Source organism: Polistes fuscatus, unplaced genomic scaffold, assembly GCF_010416935.1.
Source record: "Polistes fuscatus isolate 324 unplaced genomic scaffold, CU_Pfus_HIC Scaffold5, whole genome shotgun sequence".
NCBI lineage: Eukaryota > Metazoa > Arthropoda > Insecta > Hymenoptera > Vespidae > Polistes > Polistes fuscatus.
In genome coordinates this window covers 12,681,618-12,701,350 of record NW_025113129.1, presented here as the reverse complement: position 1 = coordinate 12,701,350, position 19,733 = coordinate 12,681,618, and the positions used below count along the sequence as shown (strand labels likewise).

General features: G+C 37.6%; 1 protein-coding gene across 7 annotated transcripts in view; it reads right to left on the bottom strand.

Moving 5' to 3' along the window:
• LOC122522184 (lachesin-like) overlaps positions 1 to 19,733 on the bottom strand; it is a 147,044-nt gene that overhangs the window by 75,092 nt on the left and 52,219 nt on the right. For all 7 annotated transcript variants that reach the window (XM_043643018.1, XM_043643023.1, XM_043643024.1 and 4 more), the window contains one exon: positions 14,926 to 15,089. In XM_043643018.1, coding sequence (XP_043498953.1) covers positions 14,926 to 15,089 — 164 coding nt within the window. The remainder of the gene's footprint in view (positions 1 to 14,925; positions 15,090 to 19,733) is intronic.

Below are 19,733 nucleotides of genomic sequence, written 5' to 3'. Positions count from 1 at the left end.
TTCGCCGAAAAAAAAAGAAAAGAAAAAAGGCGAAACAAAAGCGGAAAACCAAATGCCGCTTCTTTGTTTTGCAAGGATAAACATCACGAAGTAATCCGGGAATAATGGCGCGCACACGTGCCCTTCTCTCTCTCTCTCTCTCTCTCTTGCTCTTTCTTTCTCTCTCTTTCTTTCTCTCTCTCTTTTACGTACCTACTCGCGTTTTATTATCTGCACGAACACCGTTGTGTTACCGTCTGCCGGATACGTTATGTTCTTCTAGTCCGTTCAAAAATGTTTCTCGAAAGAATAAAAGAATAGACGAGAATAAGAGAGGAAAAATGGGGGGAGGGGGGAAGAGGGGTGAGAAGGAAGTTTAAGAAAAACAGCTAATATAAATCTATTATTTGAAACGAGTACGGTGAATTAATTCTAAAGTACATTTTCAACTAACAAAACTTTTGATAATAAACGATCGGTAATTTGTGACTATTAATATTATTCTATGGGGTTTTTTTTTCTTGTTTTTTTTTCTTCTTTCATTATTATTTCTCTTTTATATTATAGTTTTGGTCTCGATAATGAAGCTCTAATGTAATTCGACAATTTTCGTTTAGAATTTGACTGATTGTTTCACACATCTCGTATTATTCCTTGTTAATTATTGTTCGTTGTTAGAATGAATTTATAACGAGTAGAGAAAGTTTTGTTAACGTTGGTTAGTTCGTAGGAAAATTACACAAATGTTGCGAAGGGGTAGGAGAGTTAGGGCACGTAGATAAAATAATTTCGTTTCGAAAATGTGATATTAAAATGGTTGCATGTATGATGAATGAGATTGGTAAATAATCGTATAATAAACGTCGTATTCGATAAATTCCTGAGATTGCGGGCAGGAAAATGGCGAAGAGGAGATTAAATAATTAGTAGGCTCGATCATCGGACTCTTTCATTTCCACCTAGTGAACTTTTGAAACAATAGGTCTTCCCCGAAGCGAGCCCCGACACGAAAAGTAGATAACGTAGAAAGGGTTTCATTGTCCCCAACCCCTCGATGGTTTTGCGGTTTTTCAGTTTAGTACCGGGGTGCACCAGCCGGTTGAACCTTGCCCAGGGGCCTTTTCTAGTCTTCTAATCAACGCGACTTTCGGATTTCGATTCCATTTCGTTAATGTAAATCTTTCTTTTGTCGCGAGAAATTCGAAAACGAATAAACAAGTTACGTCATAAATAATATATTTTTCTTTTTTAATTATTCCAAATTAGAGAGAGATACGTATCGGTAATTACCATTAATTGAATTCAATCCTGATATTATTACAGTTAGATAACGCGAATGTAATTACACACACACACACACACATACGCACGCACACGCGTAGATTATGTATTTGTACAGGACGCATTTAGCATGCAATTTTAATTGAAAAATAACGATAAGATAATGATTATTTCCAATGCAGTTTTTGGAATGATTTAAATTTCATTCGCGAGACAAACAACGTGATCGCAATTTTTCGGGTATATAACTCGATCATCAAAATAAGATCAAGGAAGGAAATTTTCTTAATCTTCTCGGCGGCCACCATCCATCTCTCTATTTCTCTTCATGATTATTCTTTAAACGAGTAAACGTCAAACTTTGTAAAAAGCTTGGGGAGAGTTACTGAGTATCGCGGCCGCTTATCATAATTTATCTTAAATAATACTTTGAATTGCGTTAAATTTACGTTTACGATAACTAACTTCTTCACTCTCGCGTAGTATTCAAATTTTCTTCCTTAGTTTCTATGAAAACGAAAGGAGACGGAGAGGAAGGGAAAGAAGAAGGAAGAAAAGGGATGTAAGACGGTAAGAGGATAAAGAAGAAGAATTTCGAAATCTCGAAGGTAGCTGGCTAACGGTAAAGAAGAAAGAAAAAAAAAATAAGAAGAAGATGTAAGAGTAGGAGTGGAAAGATAGGGTGGGTGGGGGGGATGGGGTGGTCTTAGGACACATTTCTTTTTAAGAGTGAAAACGAAAACGCGAGATACGACTTATTTTTATCCGAAAAAAAGTTTGTTCCTTTAGCTTTGGCTATCGTATTTCCAACGAACGAACGAACGAACGAACGCTTATTGTATCGTCGTATCCTTTGGGAAATGCTGGACAATGGTACGTCATTAGACTGACACAGTGTACCTGACGATGGATACCGTCGTTCCTGCTATCATCGTTGATAGCACCTTTTCTTACTTCGCAGGACCGTATCGCATAACGTTTCCTAAGAAACCTAACTTGACAACAATGGTAGATCGTTTCTCTCTCCTACAACTTTCATACACACAGGGATGTGTCTCCTTTGTTTGGAATACCACTACCACCATCACTGATATGCCTTACTTACTTAAGTACATTAGGAGTTAGAAGAAAGAGAATGAGAGAGAGAGAGAGAGAGAGAAAGTACGAATGTTAGAAAAAGAGAGGAAAAAAAGGAAAGCGGATAATTCTAGCGGAAATCGAGCGTAAATTTTATTCTCTTCTTTCTTTCCCCCATTTAAAAAGAAGAAACTTCGCAAATAAACGTTATATTCCAAAAGATAAAACAACAAAAAGTGTTACGCGAATTACGATCCAAAGAAAGTTTGGGGGAGGAAAAAAACTTTGTATCTTTCTTGCGGGACATATTTATTTTTTATCGGCTAATAAATTAATACTCGTTTGTATTTCCTTTTTATTAGGTGATTTTAATTAAAAAAGACTCGTTTGTTGTTCTTATTATTTTTCTTTTTCTTTCTTTCTTTCTTTCTTTCTTCTATTCTTTTCTTCTTTTCTATTCTCATTTCGATTCGACGAATAATGTTCACGTTCGTTAATAAAGTTTTAATATATTAGTACGAACGTGGTTTACGTTATATCTCCAGTAAAAGTATTTTTGTATATCGCAATGATTTCAATCAACTGAAACCAATGGTTACGAGTTTAAAACGCGGTTCGCGAGTGGTCTATAGAAAAAAAAAAAACAAAAAACAAAAAAAACAACAAGAAAATTACTAACAACGATTCCGGAAGTACCATTTCTAAATGTATTTTCCTATGGAAATTATTTTCAAATCGAATTCTCGTTCTCATTCAACTTGTTAAATTACATTTCAGCGTTGTTATACTTGTTTTTGTGTTATATGATTGAAATAACAAGTCCGTTTCAACGAAGTAGTAATTACATTACGATTCCATGAGAATAACGATGACGTTAGAACGTCAATGATTCATCGAGATCTCCTACTAAAAGATAAAAGAAATATATTTTTTAAGCTTGAAAAAAGAAAAAAAGGAAAGAACAGAAAAGAAAAGAAAAAAGAACAAAAAATGAACCCGATGAAATCGACAAACGTTCAAGATATTTCATGAAAAGGTGAACTTTTCGTCGTAGAATCGTTGAGATAGAACGTAACTCGGAAAATCTCTACTTTCTGACACCTTTCACTGTCGGAAGTGGACCATGAAAAGGTGTTCTTTCTTCAAGAAAGGGAACACCGTTGAACTCTATAGAAAGTATCTGTCAAGTCAAGAAAGGACCTTACCTTCGAAGAAAACCCTTTTTTTCTTTAACTTTACAACCCTTTTTCCTGTTGCTACGTTTTTGCGGCAGGTAGGGGTAGGTAGATGGGTAGATTATAAAGAAACTTTTCGAAAGAGATCCATATTCATAATGCTTAATTATTATCACCTGTATATATTTAAAAGATACACTTTTTTATCCATCCATTGAACCTAGCTAGATAAAGTTTTAATATCATCTTACTTTACCTTTTAGTCACCACTACTTCTCGTCGGTTGTGTAAAAACTTCCTTGGAAAACGGGTCTTTGTTGTATACTTTATCGAAAGTGGTCTGGGGGTTGCTCGTGCGAATGATCGTGAATATAATTGAATATAGAAATAAATAAAAAAAAAAAAAATATAAATCAAGATTGAGTAGAGGGGTCAACAAGATATTATTCGTTAGAAAAATTTCATTTGTGACACGAATTTATATTATTTCGTTGTCCAACTTCTCTCCCTTTCTTCAACGATGCAATAATTGAAAAGCAATAGAAAGAGAAAGAGAGAGAGAGTACGTTTTGGTAACGCGTTTTCAGGCGTATCCAGTGAGCGTGCAATTTGTTATATGTCAGATTTCAATGAAGTAACGGGCTTTCCTATCGTTCCGGTCGAATCTCGGTGCCGCAAACGACCCACCATACCTCATTCCAGCTCTTGGTTCTTCCCCTTCTTCGCAACCTCAGCAGCACCAGATCTAGAACCAGCACCAGCACCAGTACCAGCAACACCAGCAACACTAGCAGCAGCAGCAGCAGGAGCAGCAACGTGCAATGGAGTTAGCTCTTATACCCATCCCCACCCTACCACCTTCTACCCCACCACCCGTTTTCATCCCTTCTTATTCTTCTTCTGTAGGTGTAGGTTCGCTATAAACGGTATAATAAAACTAATTTCTCTCTCGGACGCCACTTCGGTATTTATTTATTTCCTCTTTATTATTTTCTCTCTCTCTCTCTCTCTCTCGTTCGCAGGAAACCGTAACCACCACCACACCGGCAGGCAAGCAGACATTCCCATATATTTTACTCCCCCCTTCGTTATTTTATATTTCTCACTTTCCAATAGAGTCGACTCGGCTAATCGAAAGATCGAAGTAACCGTGGGGCTGGTTTTGTTTTTTTTTTTTTCGTGCTCATTACCATAGCTCGTTAATGAAGGAGAACGGAAAATTTATTACAGCATTCCCATATATATATCGAGTAAATTATCGATATTGGAAAAAAACAATTTACGAAAGAAACTCTTTCCCGTTCCCTCCTTTTTTAGATGAGAAATTTGTAAAATGCTTAAAGGAAGAAGATGGATATAGGTAGATAGGTAAACTACTAGCTTCATTTTGTAAACTAAGAATAGAAAATAAAAATGTATATAGAAAGGATGAAGGGAAAGACGATACTTTACCAGAACACCACTGGTGGTGGTGGTGATGCTGCTGCTGCTGGTAGTGGTGGTAGTCGTAATATTTCCAAGTATACGGCGTGTAAATAAGGGTAGTTTAGTATTCCGCGAGCGCATTCTTTTCGAAAGGGGGTGCACGCTCGAAAGAAAAGAAAAAAAAAAATATAAAGGAACGATGTTTCTTTATAACTCTTCTGGTGTTATCATCGTGCCATCGCCATAATCATAGCCGCGAACGACGTTTTCTTTCCCTCGCACGCGTAATACTACTACTACTACTATTACTACTACTACTACTACTATAATACTACTCGCTTTCATTTCTGTTTACTCGGCGAATTTTCACCGTGAAGAAGAATTGCTGCCAGAAAGAGGAAGAGGGAAGAAGAATGAGAGGGTGGGGGGAAAGAGGTGGGGGGGATAGGAGGGACGCGAAAAAGAGGTATCCATATCTTCTTCAAAGAATAAGAGAAGAATAATACTACTACTACTATTACTACTACTACTACTACTACTACTATTACCTCTTCGTAGCTTTTAGTTTCGAAATCGTTCGTCCATTCGGAAAACGATTTATCCTTCCTGTTAAATTCATCGCGTTTTCTCCACACGATTTTATATCCATTCGCAAACAGGATGGAAATAGGATACATCGATCGTAGTAGAAAATACGTTACTTACGTAAAGTAACTGTATAGTAACCGACCCTCTCTCTCTCTCTCTCATTTAAAATTGAAAATCGTTAAAGTTTTTCTTATGCTTTGCATAAAACCATTCTCCAAAAATTGAGATATCCGTCGTAACGCTTATATATTGAGAAAATCATTTTTACGATCTTTCATTTAACGGAATTATCCTAAAGGGAGAGAAAAGAAAGGGAAAAAAACATTTTCATTTGGAAGACAAATGAACGAACGATCCGTTAGCATCGAGTTGAAATTTTATCGGCCTATCATCACCACCACCACCACCACCACCACCCTACTTCTCTTTTCCGGTCGTAAGCCAGTTTTCTACTCCTTTTGAGAATTTTGCAGAGAGGATAGCACGGGGGCTTTTGCGAGCTCTTTTCTCATGATATAGATATGTCTAATTGAGAACGATCGTTCCCTCGGCACCATCACTCTCTTGAAATTCGCTAGCTGGAAGATAAAAGACTCCTTTCGTCTTATCTAGTATCGATATTTCTCTCTCTCTCTCTCTCTCTCTTTATTATCCGTTTCTCTTAGATTTTCTTTTTCTTTCGTCACATTTTCTTATTACATCGACGATTATTTATTCGATATTAAAGCATACCTAATAAACTCTTGACATTGTTTTCCTTAATACCGAAATAAAGGGAAGTTATACGTTTGGAAAGGGTACACGACGAAAGTTTAATGAGAAAGAAAAAAAACAAAGAAGAAGAAGAAGAAGAAGAAAGAAAACGAACGATCGATCGATAAGGAATCCTCAAACATAAGATATTGGAATCGGCAGGTATACTGGTGTGTGGTGCTGATAGACGAGTTGGACGACGACTAACGTTCTAAGTAATGTACCGAAAATCCTTCCTTTCGAGACTGTGTAAACTTTACTGATAGATATATATTGGTGCAATCGAAAATGGATTCTTATTGTTAACGAAGAAAAAAAACCTTTTTCCTTTTTTGTCTCTCTTTCTTCTTTTCCTTCTTCTTCTTCTCTCGTCGTCGTGTGTTCTCATTTCGACGCAAATTTGAATCAACGATGTGTACACTCCGTTTTACTCTCGTATATTCTCTTTCTCGGATAATAAACAACACACTTTGTAGTTCCTCTAACATTCTCTTTCACTACTCCCGGGCATCATAATTCGTTAGTTTTAATCCTTACATTATAATCCTTAAATCTTGTAATACGTACGTAAAGAGAATGTGGATCGGTTATGGTTAGCCGGTTAGTTTATCACAAGTAGTATTTTCGTCATCTCGACGCAACAATGGCTTTGATTAAAAGTGGTTTTGTCAAAAACGGAGACTGGGGGGTGCGTGATGGCTGAGGGAGGAGGGGAAGGAATTTGCTCTTTCTTCTCGACAAACGATAGAATAATACAATTAGCGATAAAGGAACATGTTGTGTCGATGTAGAATATATTATATCTCTTAGGTCTTTAAAAGAAGAGACAAAATGCAAAATCGTATTTCTTCTCCGGAATTTCTTACTCTTTCGTAATTTCCGAGATGATGCACCAACAAAGAGTAAGAAGAAGAAGAAGAAGAAGAAGAACATTTCCCTAGGCGATTATTACAAAAGCAAAGACAATTGTCAGGAAGTTGATATTAAATTAGAATTTACTTGGGTCAAAAGCGTACCTTTTGAGTAAACCTTTTGAAAGGATTTTAGGGCTTTAACTCTTCCTGGATTTTCCCTTAGCGATAAATCGATGCTTTTTCTCTCTCTCTCTCTCTCTCTTCTTCTGAAAACCAATCGGAAGATTCTATTCGTTGATCATACTCGTCTCAAAATATATAAACACATGTAAAGAAACATATAATACAACTAACGATATAGCGAATGTAGAAAAAAAAACATACGTTTGAAAGGAGGTTGCAGCAACCTAGTGCGTTAAGTTAAGAGCCACGACAACAACCCCTTTTAACTTGGTGTTACTATACTATACACATATAACTATACTTTACTATACACACAGCCACACCTTGTCGCCTTTGCTACCACGCTGTTAGTGTCTTCGTGCGCGCCTATCGAGCGTTACCCAATAAATCCACGGTTTAATTAAACTAAGTTTAAACGCTGAACCTTCCTCCTCCTCCTCCTCCTCCTCCCCCTCTCCGGTTGCCGAGATCTCCTTCACCTCTTCTTCTGAGCAACCCCCAACCTCCACCACCCCTCCGCCCACTTTCTTCTCTCTCTCTTCCAGCTTTCGTTCTTATCCTCGTCCTCCCTTTCCTTTCCTTTACCCTTCCCACCCCACCCCCTCCCCGTTCCACCGTACAAAGCAGTTATATGTATTACCTTCCTGATCCAGCGTTAAATCAATTATCGGAGTTACCAAGGCGAAATGAAAGGCTATCGCGGTGTATGTACACCGCCGCACCGTTCCGTTGAGCCACTTGGAACATTACACCTCGATAGTCTTTTGTTTATTGAAGCTATTGCCATGCTATACACTATAGCACCACCACCACCACCACCATCACCTATTCAATTTATGGATATATATATATATATATACTCGCGTATATTCATTTGTATTTAAATTAAAACGCGATTGCAATACCTTCTCTCCTATCCCTGCTCCCCGTGCCCCCCCTCCCACCATCCTCTTCCACCACCTTCTCGATTTAATTCTTTTCTATTTGTAATCAATGTCCATAGAAAATATGTTCGTTTGTTAGTTTTTGTTCGCGACATTTACGTCTAGTTCGTTATTAAATATAATTCGTTTTAATGTGTGTGCAAAATATGCTTAAGATATATTCGCGTATATGCGGAGAGATTTTTCACGCGGGGAACAATAAAAATAATTTCATCGCGGAAATATATTTCTACGAGTATACTAAAAAGAAAAAAAAAAGAATAAAAAAGAAAGAAAAAAGACAATCGTAAAAAATACACAATCCCTAAAGAAATATTGATACAAAAAACAAGCTGGCGAAACGAGAAAACAATTTTTTATATTAACAAAGCGACGACCGAATTCTTTGCGCTACCATGATAGTAATACCATGAGTACGTATCAAGAGGAATATAGAAAGAGAAAGAAAGTAATGGTGTGGGTGAATCGAACGGTGTTGTTTATCTCGACTAGCGATCTTTTGTGTTCGGGAACGACCTACATTTTCAAATGCAATAATTTTACGGTTATTAGTGGCTATTCCCCTCTATCCGAAAGAGAGAGAGAGAGAGAGAGAGAGAGAGAGAGTCCTGGCTTAAAAGCGCATTACTTCTTATATTCTGGCACGTATTTTCCGATATTTATTGTACATGACTATTAATAGCTTTTGCTATACACATATTCATACAAAGATTCTTCTTTGAGCTTTTCTACATTCGTAAGTCACATGCGTGTGTAAAATGTATTGATGTACACGAGACTAAGGTGTATGTATATGCGTGTGTGTGTATAGAATTACACCTGTACTCTCGTATATATGAAAAATACATTCACATTTTATTCATTTTCTTAATATTGACAATCGTATTCATTGATTGTAAATTAAACGTAGACGACAACGACGACGACGATTGGACATTTCGTTCGATAGAGAGGTGTGTTTCCATTTGGAAAATGGAGAAAAATCAAGGAAAGAGGAAGGAATGAGAAGGATTTTGTACGTGAGAAGCGGTGAGAAGGTATTGGACGTTCGATTCGATTTGTCTTCTGTGATGTCGGCGGCTCGGCTAATCAATTACTCGTAATGAAAACGAAGAGAGTCAGCACGTAGCGTACAGAATGTGTTGCCACACATATATATATATATATACATATATTTAGATAGCAATATACACAGGCTGTTACACATACATATATATATATATATACGTTTAGCTTCCAGATAACGCACATTTCGAATTCCTTGTGCAGTTACGCATCTCTAGAATCGACCGGCTTAAATACACGATTAAATCTAAGCCATTCAAACTATTTCAGCCGTGGATGCAAGAACGATCGTGCAATCAATTTCACTGTTTTGCTTGCTACCGAAAGGAAGAACGGAACAAAAGAGAGAGAGAGAAAGGGAGCAGAGATGTTAGTCCACTTTTCTTCAAACGAAGAGGTAATTTAACAATCAACCCTTTACCTTTTGTTTCCTTATATAGTATCTGCTCATAGCCTTCCACTTAAGTGAATTACATTTACCGCGTTTGTTCGTTAACTAATAGTAATTTGATAGTCAAATGATTGTCACATCAATTGTTACAGCGATGATCGAAACGCACAATCGTCCTAATCGATTAATTTGCAGTTCTTAGTTTTCGAATTGAACAAAATGTCAAGAGAATTTTTACAAAGTTAACGCGAAACACAACGCGGGTTTACGATTAGAATCGGTACACGCGCGTATGAATTTGTCTTTCATTCGTATTCGCTAGAGAAAATCAAATCAGAGACTGAAACGAAAAAGTTTTTTCTTCGAATATCTTTGAAATTTACTTTCCCGGGACGAGGTTGTTGTTCGTGCTCGCGTACAAATTTTCTCGCGACTTTTCGGCCTCCCCAGTCGCACAAGCAACCATTTCTAGCGACGCGCACACAGATTTACGATTTGCGAAGGACCGAGCGTTATAATAAAATTCGTTATCTCGAGTTCTCTTTTTACATGGTGGTGATGGTTGTAGTGGTAGTGGTAGATAGGTAGGTAGGTAGGTAGTACGGAGAACAGGGGTGAATGTGTCGCAATTCGTTGATATATGCGATGCATAAATATCATATTTTTGGTAACGTCAGAGATAGGTTTAATACACAGAGATAGAAATGGATAGAAAGATCGATGAGAGATTCGAAATAGAAGATAACTATCCATCCTCCTAGGATATCTTCGAAAAGCTAGCTATTGCTTTTTTACGCGGAAAAATGATTATCGTTGTGTTAAATGAGACCAATTTTTTTCCCTACGAAAATCTCTCTTAGATACCTTTTTTCTTTTTCTTTTTTTTCTTTTTTTTTTTTTTCTCCTCTCGATGGCTCTTTTTTCTTTCGGTTTAATCACGGAACACGCGTTTGTTTCAAGGAATGGAACAAACAAACAAAAATAGCAAGGAAGGAAGGAAGGAAGGAAAGGGAAGAAAAAAGTTGATTGAAACTTGCGATTCATAGACCTGGATCATACCTTTGTCGGTTTTCTTTCGAGATTTTAATATTCTCGAAAGCAACACCACGATGGTGGTGGTAGTGGTGGTGGTGGTGGTATCGTCATCGATTCGACGAGTTGGCCCCCGAGTGTCGTTTGCCATTTAACGATGCCGAAGAGCTGGAACGTTAATTAATACGTCGTCGTTCGTTCGTTCGTTCGTTCGTTCGATCGATCGACTAGTTTTTCTTCCTTTTTTTATCTTTTTTGTTTAACTCGTCTTTCAACAGAGGATTGGGCCACCAGTCCTCTATTCTTTATCCATTTTCTTCTTACTGTTTGAGAAGCTCCCAACGATTGAATGAACGACCATAACGCGGATTTCGAATTTTTCTAACAAATTCGAATAAGTAAAATGAAAAATTTGTATCTACCGAAATCTAGTAGATAATTCAATATACATAACTGTATCGTATCAATTCAGAGTTCATGGAACAGATCTTGAAGGACTTTGATCATTAACGGACTCACGTGTAGTTGATGCGTACCTATGAACGGGTTTTCTGTTTCACGCGTGGGCGCCTGCGTTTGCCGTGTAATGGCTATACGTTAGAACGTCTCTACATATATACGTGCAGTCACGTTGCAATAGATAGTAGAGAGAAAGAGAAAGAGAGAGAGAGAGAGAGAGAGAATCGAACAGACCCATATCCCTTGCAGTTACTTCGTCGAGTATGCTTGATCGGTTCATTTGGTCGAAGCCAGGTTGAAAGCCAGCTAGCTTGGAATTGGAGCCAGGTTGAAGCCACCTCCTGCTAGACTTGCACGATCCTGTTTTAACCAACATTCACTCTTCTTCCTCTCTCTCTCTCTCTCTGTGTGTGTCGAAACTCTCGTATCTGGCAATTAAAGGGCAACCCTTGTGTGGCTGAGACTCATCTACCCACATACCCTTCCTACTTACACACACAGAATGATCTCACTTATGCATTGTACGTATGTACTTACAATTACATATACATCGCTTGTATCTCACATACTATTACCTTCAAATTTTCTAAGATAAAATCTATGAGAGGGGAGGGGGAGGGGGAAAGGAAATTTAACGAGAATATATCTTTCATCATCTTTTCGAATATACTTACTATAGTGACCATATATAATAATGAATTTGATATCAAGGAAAAAGTATATTTCCATTCTATTTTATTCGAATCGAATTCTAACGAAGAGAGACACATTTTCTTCTCTCATCTCGTAATAACTTCGTTATATATATATATACCATCGTACGTAATCGTAGGACATTGTAATCCATCGCGGTGTATTAATATAATTAAATAGATCCGATGACTATAGTTCGTATCCGTGCAATATTCGACCATAACATTAGCGTTTAATAGATATTCATATTTACGACTATAATGGGTACGCGTTCCACGGTATCATCTACTTTTACATAAAGAACATGTGTGGGAAGTAGGAACATGCGGTGCTCTCGGCTTTTCACTGTGAAACTCCATTAGGATATGCGGTGGAAGTGAATGTTACACGGTCATTAAATTTACTAGAATATCTCTCGGAGTCGATATGCATATTGGAACTACTACTGCTGCTACTGCTGCTGCTGCTGCTAATTTGCAAGGGTCCCCAATTATCCAAAATCTTTTGAAGTCGATAATCATTTCGCACGGTATAGTACCTTTATCTCTACGTAATTCGTATTCGAATTATATATATATATATATAACATGTCAATGTACTACTAGGATAAAATTTCAATCCCAAAGATTCTAGTTGAAGAGCACTATTAATTCACTTTCCAAAGGCATATCAAGATTTCATTAAAATAATAGTTGGACGAAGAAAGTTAGCGTATTTTCTACGGGAGCGTGATTTACGTCACGTCAGAAACGAATAAATTTACGACGTTATACTTAAAGAACTTTCTAATATCTTAGCGAGTAAACAAAATAACGATCGGAGAGAGAGAGAGAGGTCCGATGCATAATTGCAGATTATTACGAACGACGAAAGTCGCGTATTTTGAATAACGATGGATTCGTGGCAAAGGGGTGAGGGGGGGGGGGAAAGGGGGACCACGTCTATTTCGCGAACCGTAAAGGCAATGGAATAATGCCACTGTGTTGGATGGAACCAGGCGGTGAAAGCAGAAACCTTGTGTTGTAGTCAAAAGGAATAAAGAGGCAAGTTTTTCAAAAGTTGCAAAGCAGTTACAATAATTGGGAAAGTGGTAGGAGGAGGAGGAGGAGGAGGAGAAAGTAGAAGTGGAAGAACTCGTAGGGTAGAAAATCTGATTAAATCTTGATGTACTCGAAGAAAGAGATAGAAATGGAAAGAGAAAGAAGAAGAAGAAGAAGGTGCGAGAAGTGTTTTCGTTTAAGAAAACAGGTTTTTTTATTTTTTTTTATTTGTGGGATTGTATTTATATAAAAGCAGACGAGTCCCTGCATCCCGACTTTCATTTAAAGGGAGAAAGTACAGTTGAGGTTTTTTATTCTCCCCCCACTTCTTGACACAATTAAAATCTATCGCGTTTCGCGAATCCTATGTGAAATTACGTTTTAAGAGAGAGAGAGAGAGAGAGAGAGATAGCGCCAACGTGTTCGAATGTACGTATCTTCGAGTACCGAGCGATTAAACGCTTAATTATATACCATATGTGTATCGTTCGTATGTAGTTAACTATAAAGTACCGGGGTTACATGTTCGGTACATGCGAATGAACCGAACAAACGAATGAACGAATCGCGAAAACGGTCTACATATATCCCGTTCAATTACGATTTCGCACTCGTTGCCGTATTTCGGTTTACGATAAATAATTTATCCCTTGAAAATTTTCCGCAACATTGATTCCGCGCTATTCGAACAATTTCACTTGAAATATTCATCAAGAATTTTTTTATAATTTTATTTCAATTGTTTCTCTCTCTCTCTCTCTTTATCAATCTATCTAAATGCTCATTTTATTCTTTATTTTCGCTTATGCCTTTTCTCCTGTTACTCAAAACAATATAATAATAATATTAATAATAATAATAATAATAATAGTAGTTAGCTAGCAAGCAAGCAAGCAAGCAAGCAAGGAACCAAGTAAATTCGGAGTAGCTCTCTCGCTTGGGACGTCCAAAACGTTAAATGCAAATCCCTGCGCTATTATCGTAATCACAGAGCGCGAGATTAGGCGGAACACCGAGAACGACGTTGCCGGCGAGACATTTTAGAAAGCATAGTTACCTTAATATTACTATTTAATAAGCTGACATCCGATTATTATTTCGTCGCAGTCGCGCCTAAACGCTCGCACGTGATAATCATATAGGGTTAAGTACGTTACGTACGTACCAACCAACCAACCAACCACCAACCAGCCAGCCAACCAACCAACCAGCCAGTCAGACTATTCATACATAAACCTTTAAAGGTTCTCTCCTCGTGCTCGATAGAATTCGAGGAGTCGCACTACTCGAATCTGTAGGCAAACTTTTTCAACTAGTTGGCACACACACACACAAACACACACGTACGTGCCATTGAAGAATCTTTTTTTAAAAAAAAAAATGTATGTGAGTTCGCACCCTCTATCTTTTGTTGGCTGCTCGAAGGCATCGAAACTTTCGAATCGATAAAATCCCACAAGCATTTTTTAGTCGAGCACCATATCCATTTCTATCGCATGCGTTCTCATAATTTGCGTTATTATATCGTGCAGCATCGTGCATCGTTATCCATAATCTATTTCTTTTCTTCATCCTCTCTTGCTATTTATTTATTTTTTTTTTAATCTTCTTTGCTTCTTTCCTACCCTTTTCTATCACAAATTCTTTCGATGATAACTTTTTAACACGGCCCAACGAACGACGAACGGTTCGTGAGAATAAACTCTTGCTCGAGGCACTTGCGAACTAACTCTCTTATCGTTTTTTTCTATTTTTTTAAACCGGCAATTACGAATGATACCAATCGCTTCTCTATTTAGCAAATCCTAACGAGCTCACGCGAGAAGAGAGGGAAAGTGCCCCGGAACGGAAATTATTTGCAAGAAAATTATATCGAAACACACACACGCACACACACTCATACACAGAAACACACACATAGTCAGACAGGAGTGTGCGTTAACGCGAATATATGTTATGTACGTATCGTTGTTTTATTACACTCACCACACGATCGCCTGGATGTTTGACGTAACAATTCAGTTCCGCCGTTTGACCAACAATGGCAGTGATATTTTTTGGTGCAATGTCATCGAACTGCGGCCTTACCCACGAGTTCGTCGGTTTTCCGTGATCGACGTTCAGACTGCTCACGCTACCGCCGGACTCACCTGCGAAAACAAGAAAAAAGGTAAACATCGTTTGTAACGCGATTTTCTAACGGGTCAATGATTCTCACGAGGTATTTTATTTGTTCTTCCTTTTTTTTTCTTTTTGCCGGCAATTATTATTGATTGATTTGAATATTCCTTAAAAAAGAAAAAAAAATAGAAGAAGAATAAGAAGAAAAATAAGAAGAAGAAGATTAAAGTAACGGAGCCTAGGAAAAAAGAAAAAAAAGGAAAAAAAAATAAATGAAATAAATGTTGCAAATGTAATCCCTGGGATTAAAACGACTACGTGTACGTAGTCGTATCAGTAAACTTTCGAAGGACAAAGGATTGGTATTGAGACTGAAACGAATGAGCACAGTTGGTTGCCATCCTTCCGTTGTTGCTCTGCTAGGATCAACGAGACCTACCTAGTAGTCTAGGATAAACTTTGCCAACTTTGCAGCCCCAAGGTAATTGTATTTGTACAGAACGTACTGGAAATAGAAGGAAGTAGCTAGTGAGAAAGAGAGAGATAGTTGGTAATACATTGTGCTATCGCTGTCAAGAGTGCATTATAAAATTTTAACTGTCGTGTTATGGAACACCGCGATTCTATACCATCTATCCTCCCCCCAACCATCCCTCCCCTCCTCCTCTATACCTATAACGTCTCCTTTGAAACTCAAAATTACCGTGCATAGTTTATAAACTAATATCTAACAATAAGTAAACTTCGGTGTTTCAATTCTCCCACTCTTTGTTTCTATTTCGTGTTCGTATCTTATATCCTTTATTATCGCTCATTTCTCTTTTCCTCTATCTTCAAATGTGTTTCCTCAATTTGTATTCCCGAGATAGTGTGTTTTCTACCTACTATACATTTACATGTATATTATATCGATTTAAATACGCTACGCGTGAAATATTTTTGATGAGAAACAGTATGACGTTCGTAGGATCTAATAAAAAAGTATTAATCTAATAGATTAAATAACGCATCTCGCGATATTTTTATTCGATACTAAATCATCCGATAATGAGAAATCATTTTCTTTATATTTTTATTTCTCTCTTTTTTTTTGTTTTTTTATTATACATTTCCAAACACATTATTAAAAAATTCGAATAAGATGGACGAAATATTTATAACAAAAGAATCAGAAAGATTTGTCCGATGTAGTTGCGTGAGTACGGGGTGGGGGGTGGAGTGGGGTGGGGAACGATAAGCTCGATAAAATTCGCCATTGTGCTAGTTCGTGGGATGGGAATGTGAGGGATGAAAAAAAGAGGGAGAGAGACGGTGAACGATGGGATATAGAAATTGAAATTTGTATGAAGCAGGTAGACGTAAAATTGTCGGAAATCGTTGGACGATATCGTTGCAATATCGGTGCGTATTGTGAAGAAACGCTCAAAGGCATTCGAGCCGCAAACGGGAACGCAATGCGGGACAACTCCGAGTCAACGAGTCAACGTAAAATTATTTCTCCTACTATTTCTATCTCTCTCTTTCTCTCTTTCTGCGTCGATAGGGTCCTCCGAGTTGCTGGTAAAATCGGTCGATGGTGTTCGGGGTGGGAGGAAGGGTTGGAAGGTGGGTGGCAGGGTGGGGGATAGATTGAGAACGATTGCGATTGTTCCTTTTTTTTTTCTTCTTTCTCTCTTTCTTTCTTTTCACAAATGTCGGGAAAGCGAAAAACGATAATAAATACGCCGCGTTGTGTGTATATTGGTCGAGTAACGGTGTTGTGGTGGTGGTAGCACACATTCGCAACGTGGGACGAATTACGACGACGACGACTAAAGCAAATTTTTGTTTAAAGTGCATTTACGAATGGAACGTAATCAAACGGTTGTGCAGTTGTGATACGAAAAGTAGTAGGTAAGTTGTTTATCTTCGACGAAGATTAATTTCATTGATTTCAATCAATTGACTGAGATTCTCTCTCGTTGACAAATTTATATGAAATTATTATTATCATACTTTTTGTTTATTTCCTATCGATATTATTTTATTCATTTGTTTGTGTACGATCGTTAATTTTACGAAAGTATTTTATGTTTCCATCGAAAACTGGAGCTTTATGAGAGTGATATATAATAAAAATAACTTTGATTATTTTATTAATACTTTCGATACATGATAATCAATTAGTAAATAATGAAAAATTCATTTATAATAGTATGTCAAATGCTTTCACTCTTCATTTCGTTGTTTTTTCCATTCGCGCGTAAATGATCACGATATTTATCTAAATAAGAGAAAGAGAAAGAGAGAGAGAGAGAGAAATAGAAAGAGCTTTATGGCAGAGGCATGTAAAAGCTTACGATATGAGATATACGTCATACAATTTCCGAGTGAAACATTTTTCATTCCGTGCAGATTGGATTTACGCTTAGAGATATGAAATATGAAAGTGGAGACGATAGATAAAGGAATAAGAGGGTAGTGGAGGAGGGTGGGGGGGGTGAAGGGCGAAGAAGAAAGCTTCGACGAAGTTATCGATCGTTCCATTATTTTTAGGATCAATCGTTTCTTCGGGATCGTTATTAGTTGCATTGTAAACCCACGTTCAACGCTATGCGACGTTAAAAATTCTTTTAACATATAAATAGGATGAAACCACACAAATTCGTGGGTTTTTAAAATGAATAATTTCCAAAAGTAAAAACAATCCATTGCGTATTTTCAAAGTAAAGTCTCGATACAATAAACTTACGAATTAACAATATCTTTGGCTTATCAAATATATCAGTTTTCTAGAAATTCTAATTAAAATCTCGGAATGAATAAACGGGGATACACGGGCGCGGCCCTTTATAGGATTTACTTTCGCTATCGGTCTATTTTCAAACTAAACTATTACCGAGGCAACATCTTGCCTCCACATCCTCCTTCTCGGTGGTTGCACACTTTAGTACATATTCTAACCGCATACGTTGCACCACCACCACCACCACCACCACCATCACCAGGACCCACCTTTAGTGCAGCATATATAAATTTGAGCGTGTATCTTCTTCTTCTTCGTTTTGCAGGAACAATACTTCGTTGACAGGTCGGTGACCGAGAAAAAATATCGTAGTAGTTCGAAAGAAAAAGAAGAAGAAGAAGAAAGAAAGAATAAGAATAAGAAAAATAAAAAGAGAGAAGGGGGGAGAGAGAGAGAGAGAGAGAGAGAGAGAGAGAGAGAGAGAAAGAACAAGGTTCCACGCCTCTTGGCAAGCACCCAAAGTTCGTACCTTCGAGTCTCGGCACGTACGTCGAGTTCTTCGAGCCGCACCCCCAAGATTCGAGAACTTGGCCAAAAGCACGGTAGGGCGATACCTTTCGGTGGTAAAACGTTGAATAGGATAAAGAGAGAGAAAGATAGATAGATAGATAGATAGAGAAAGGGTGGTCTCGTATCGTCGATTTCGGCTTCAAATTTGGCCACGTTGCGGTCAACGATCGTGTCTTTCCTTCTATTTTTCCTTTTTATTCTACCTCCTCCTTCTCTTCCCTTTACTTTATTCGAAATTTATTACACAGATTTCAAAGCTGTGCTACAGGAAAATATATATATATATACACACTTTGGTTTAAACGTTTAACGTGGGAAGAAAACATCTAGATTTGGTTTTGTTAAAAGATAGAAAAATAAAGGGAATACAGTCCCGACCAAAAACGATATTTGTTTATCGTTTTCCATATCAACGATATCGATAGGAATAACGAAACAAATATCTGTTGGAAATAAGAAGACGCCACTACCTTTTCTAAAATAGTTTTCGAACGAGCTCTTTTTTTATACTTTCTTTTCTTTTTTTTTCTTTTTTCTATGGGATTATAGCACACCGTGGTGCCAGGGTATACAGTCTCGGAGTTTCAAATCGACGACTAAGAAAACGACGAGGATTTTATATATTTATAGTTTGAAAGTATCGTAGTATTCGTTTGATTCCCTCTAACATCGAATTTCGGTGTCTCTGGGAACGAAGAGAACCGAAAACGCATTCGTTCCACACCACCACCACAACCACCACCAATACTTTGTCTTCGACGATAGTTTTACTTGCCCCCCCTTCCCCCTCCCCCTTCTCCACGACACGTTTTTCCCCGATTTACATCGATTTCGAATGCTGCGCTATGGATACGAAATAGTTCCTACCTCTCGTTTTCTTTTTCCGTTCGAACCACCACCTTTGCCATCGTCCCCTCGAAAGTATGAAATATCGTCCGATAAAATTCGAAAATTTTCCTCCTCCAGACAGGACACGGAAAAAAATAACAGAAAAAGGAAAAAAAAGGAAACACACGAGAGGAAAAATCCTTTCTCCTCTCGAAGTTTTCACCGGACTGATTCATACACACATATCGGTATGTATGTATGTATTCATGTATGTAAGTATCTATGCATACGTACGATCTCGGGAAAAAATACGAGTGGCCATTAGCATAATGAAGATGCTTTAAAAGCCTGACACAATGCGTCGTCTTCTATTTCGCGTTACGAACATTTTGTTCTCTCTCTCCTATTTGTTTCTTTTTTTTTCATTTTTCTTCATGTGTGTGTGTGTGTGTGTGTGTTTCTTTTTTTTTTTCTTTCTCAAATCCTACTGCCTTTTTTTCGTAACACATAGGTAAGTACTTACACACGTTGGTACGTTAGTTCGTTCGTG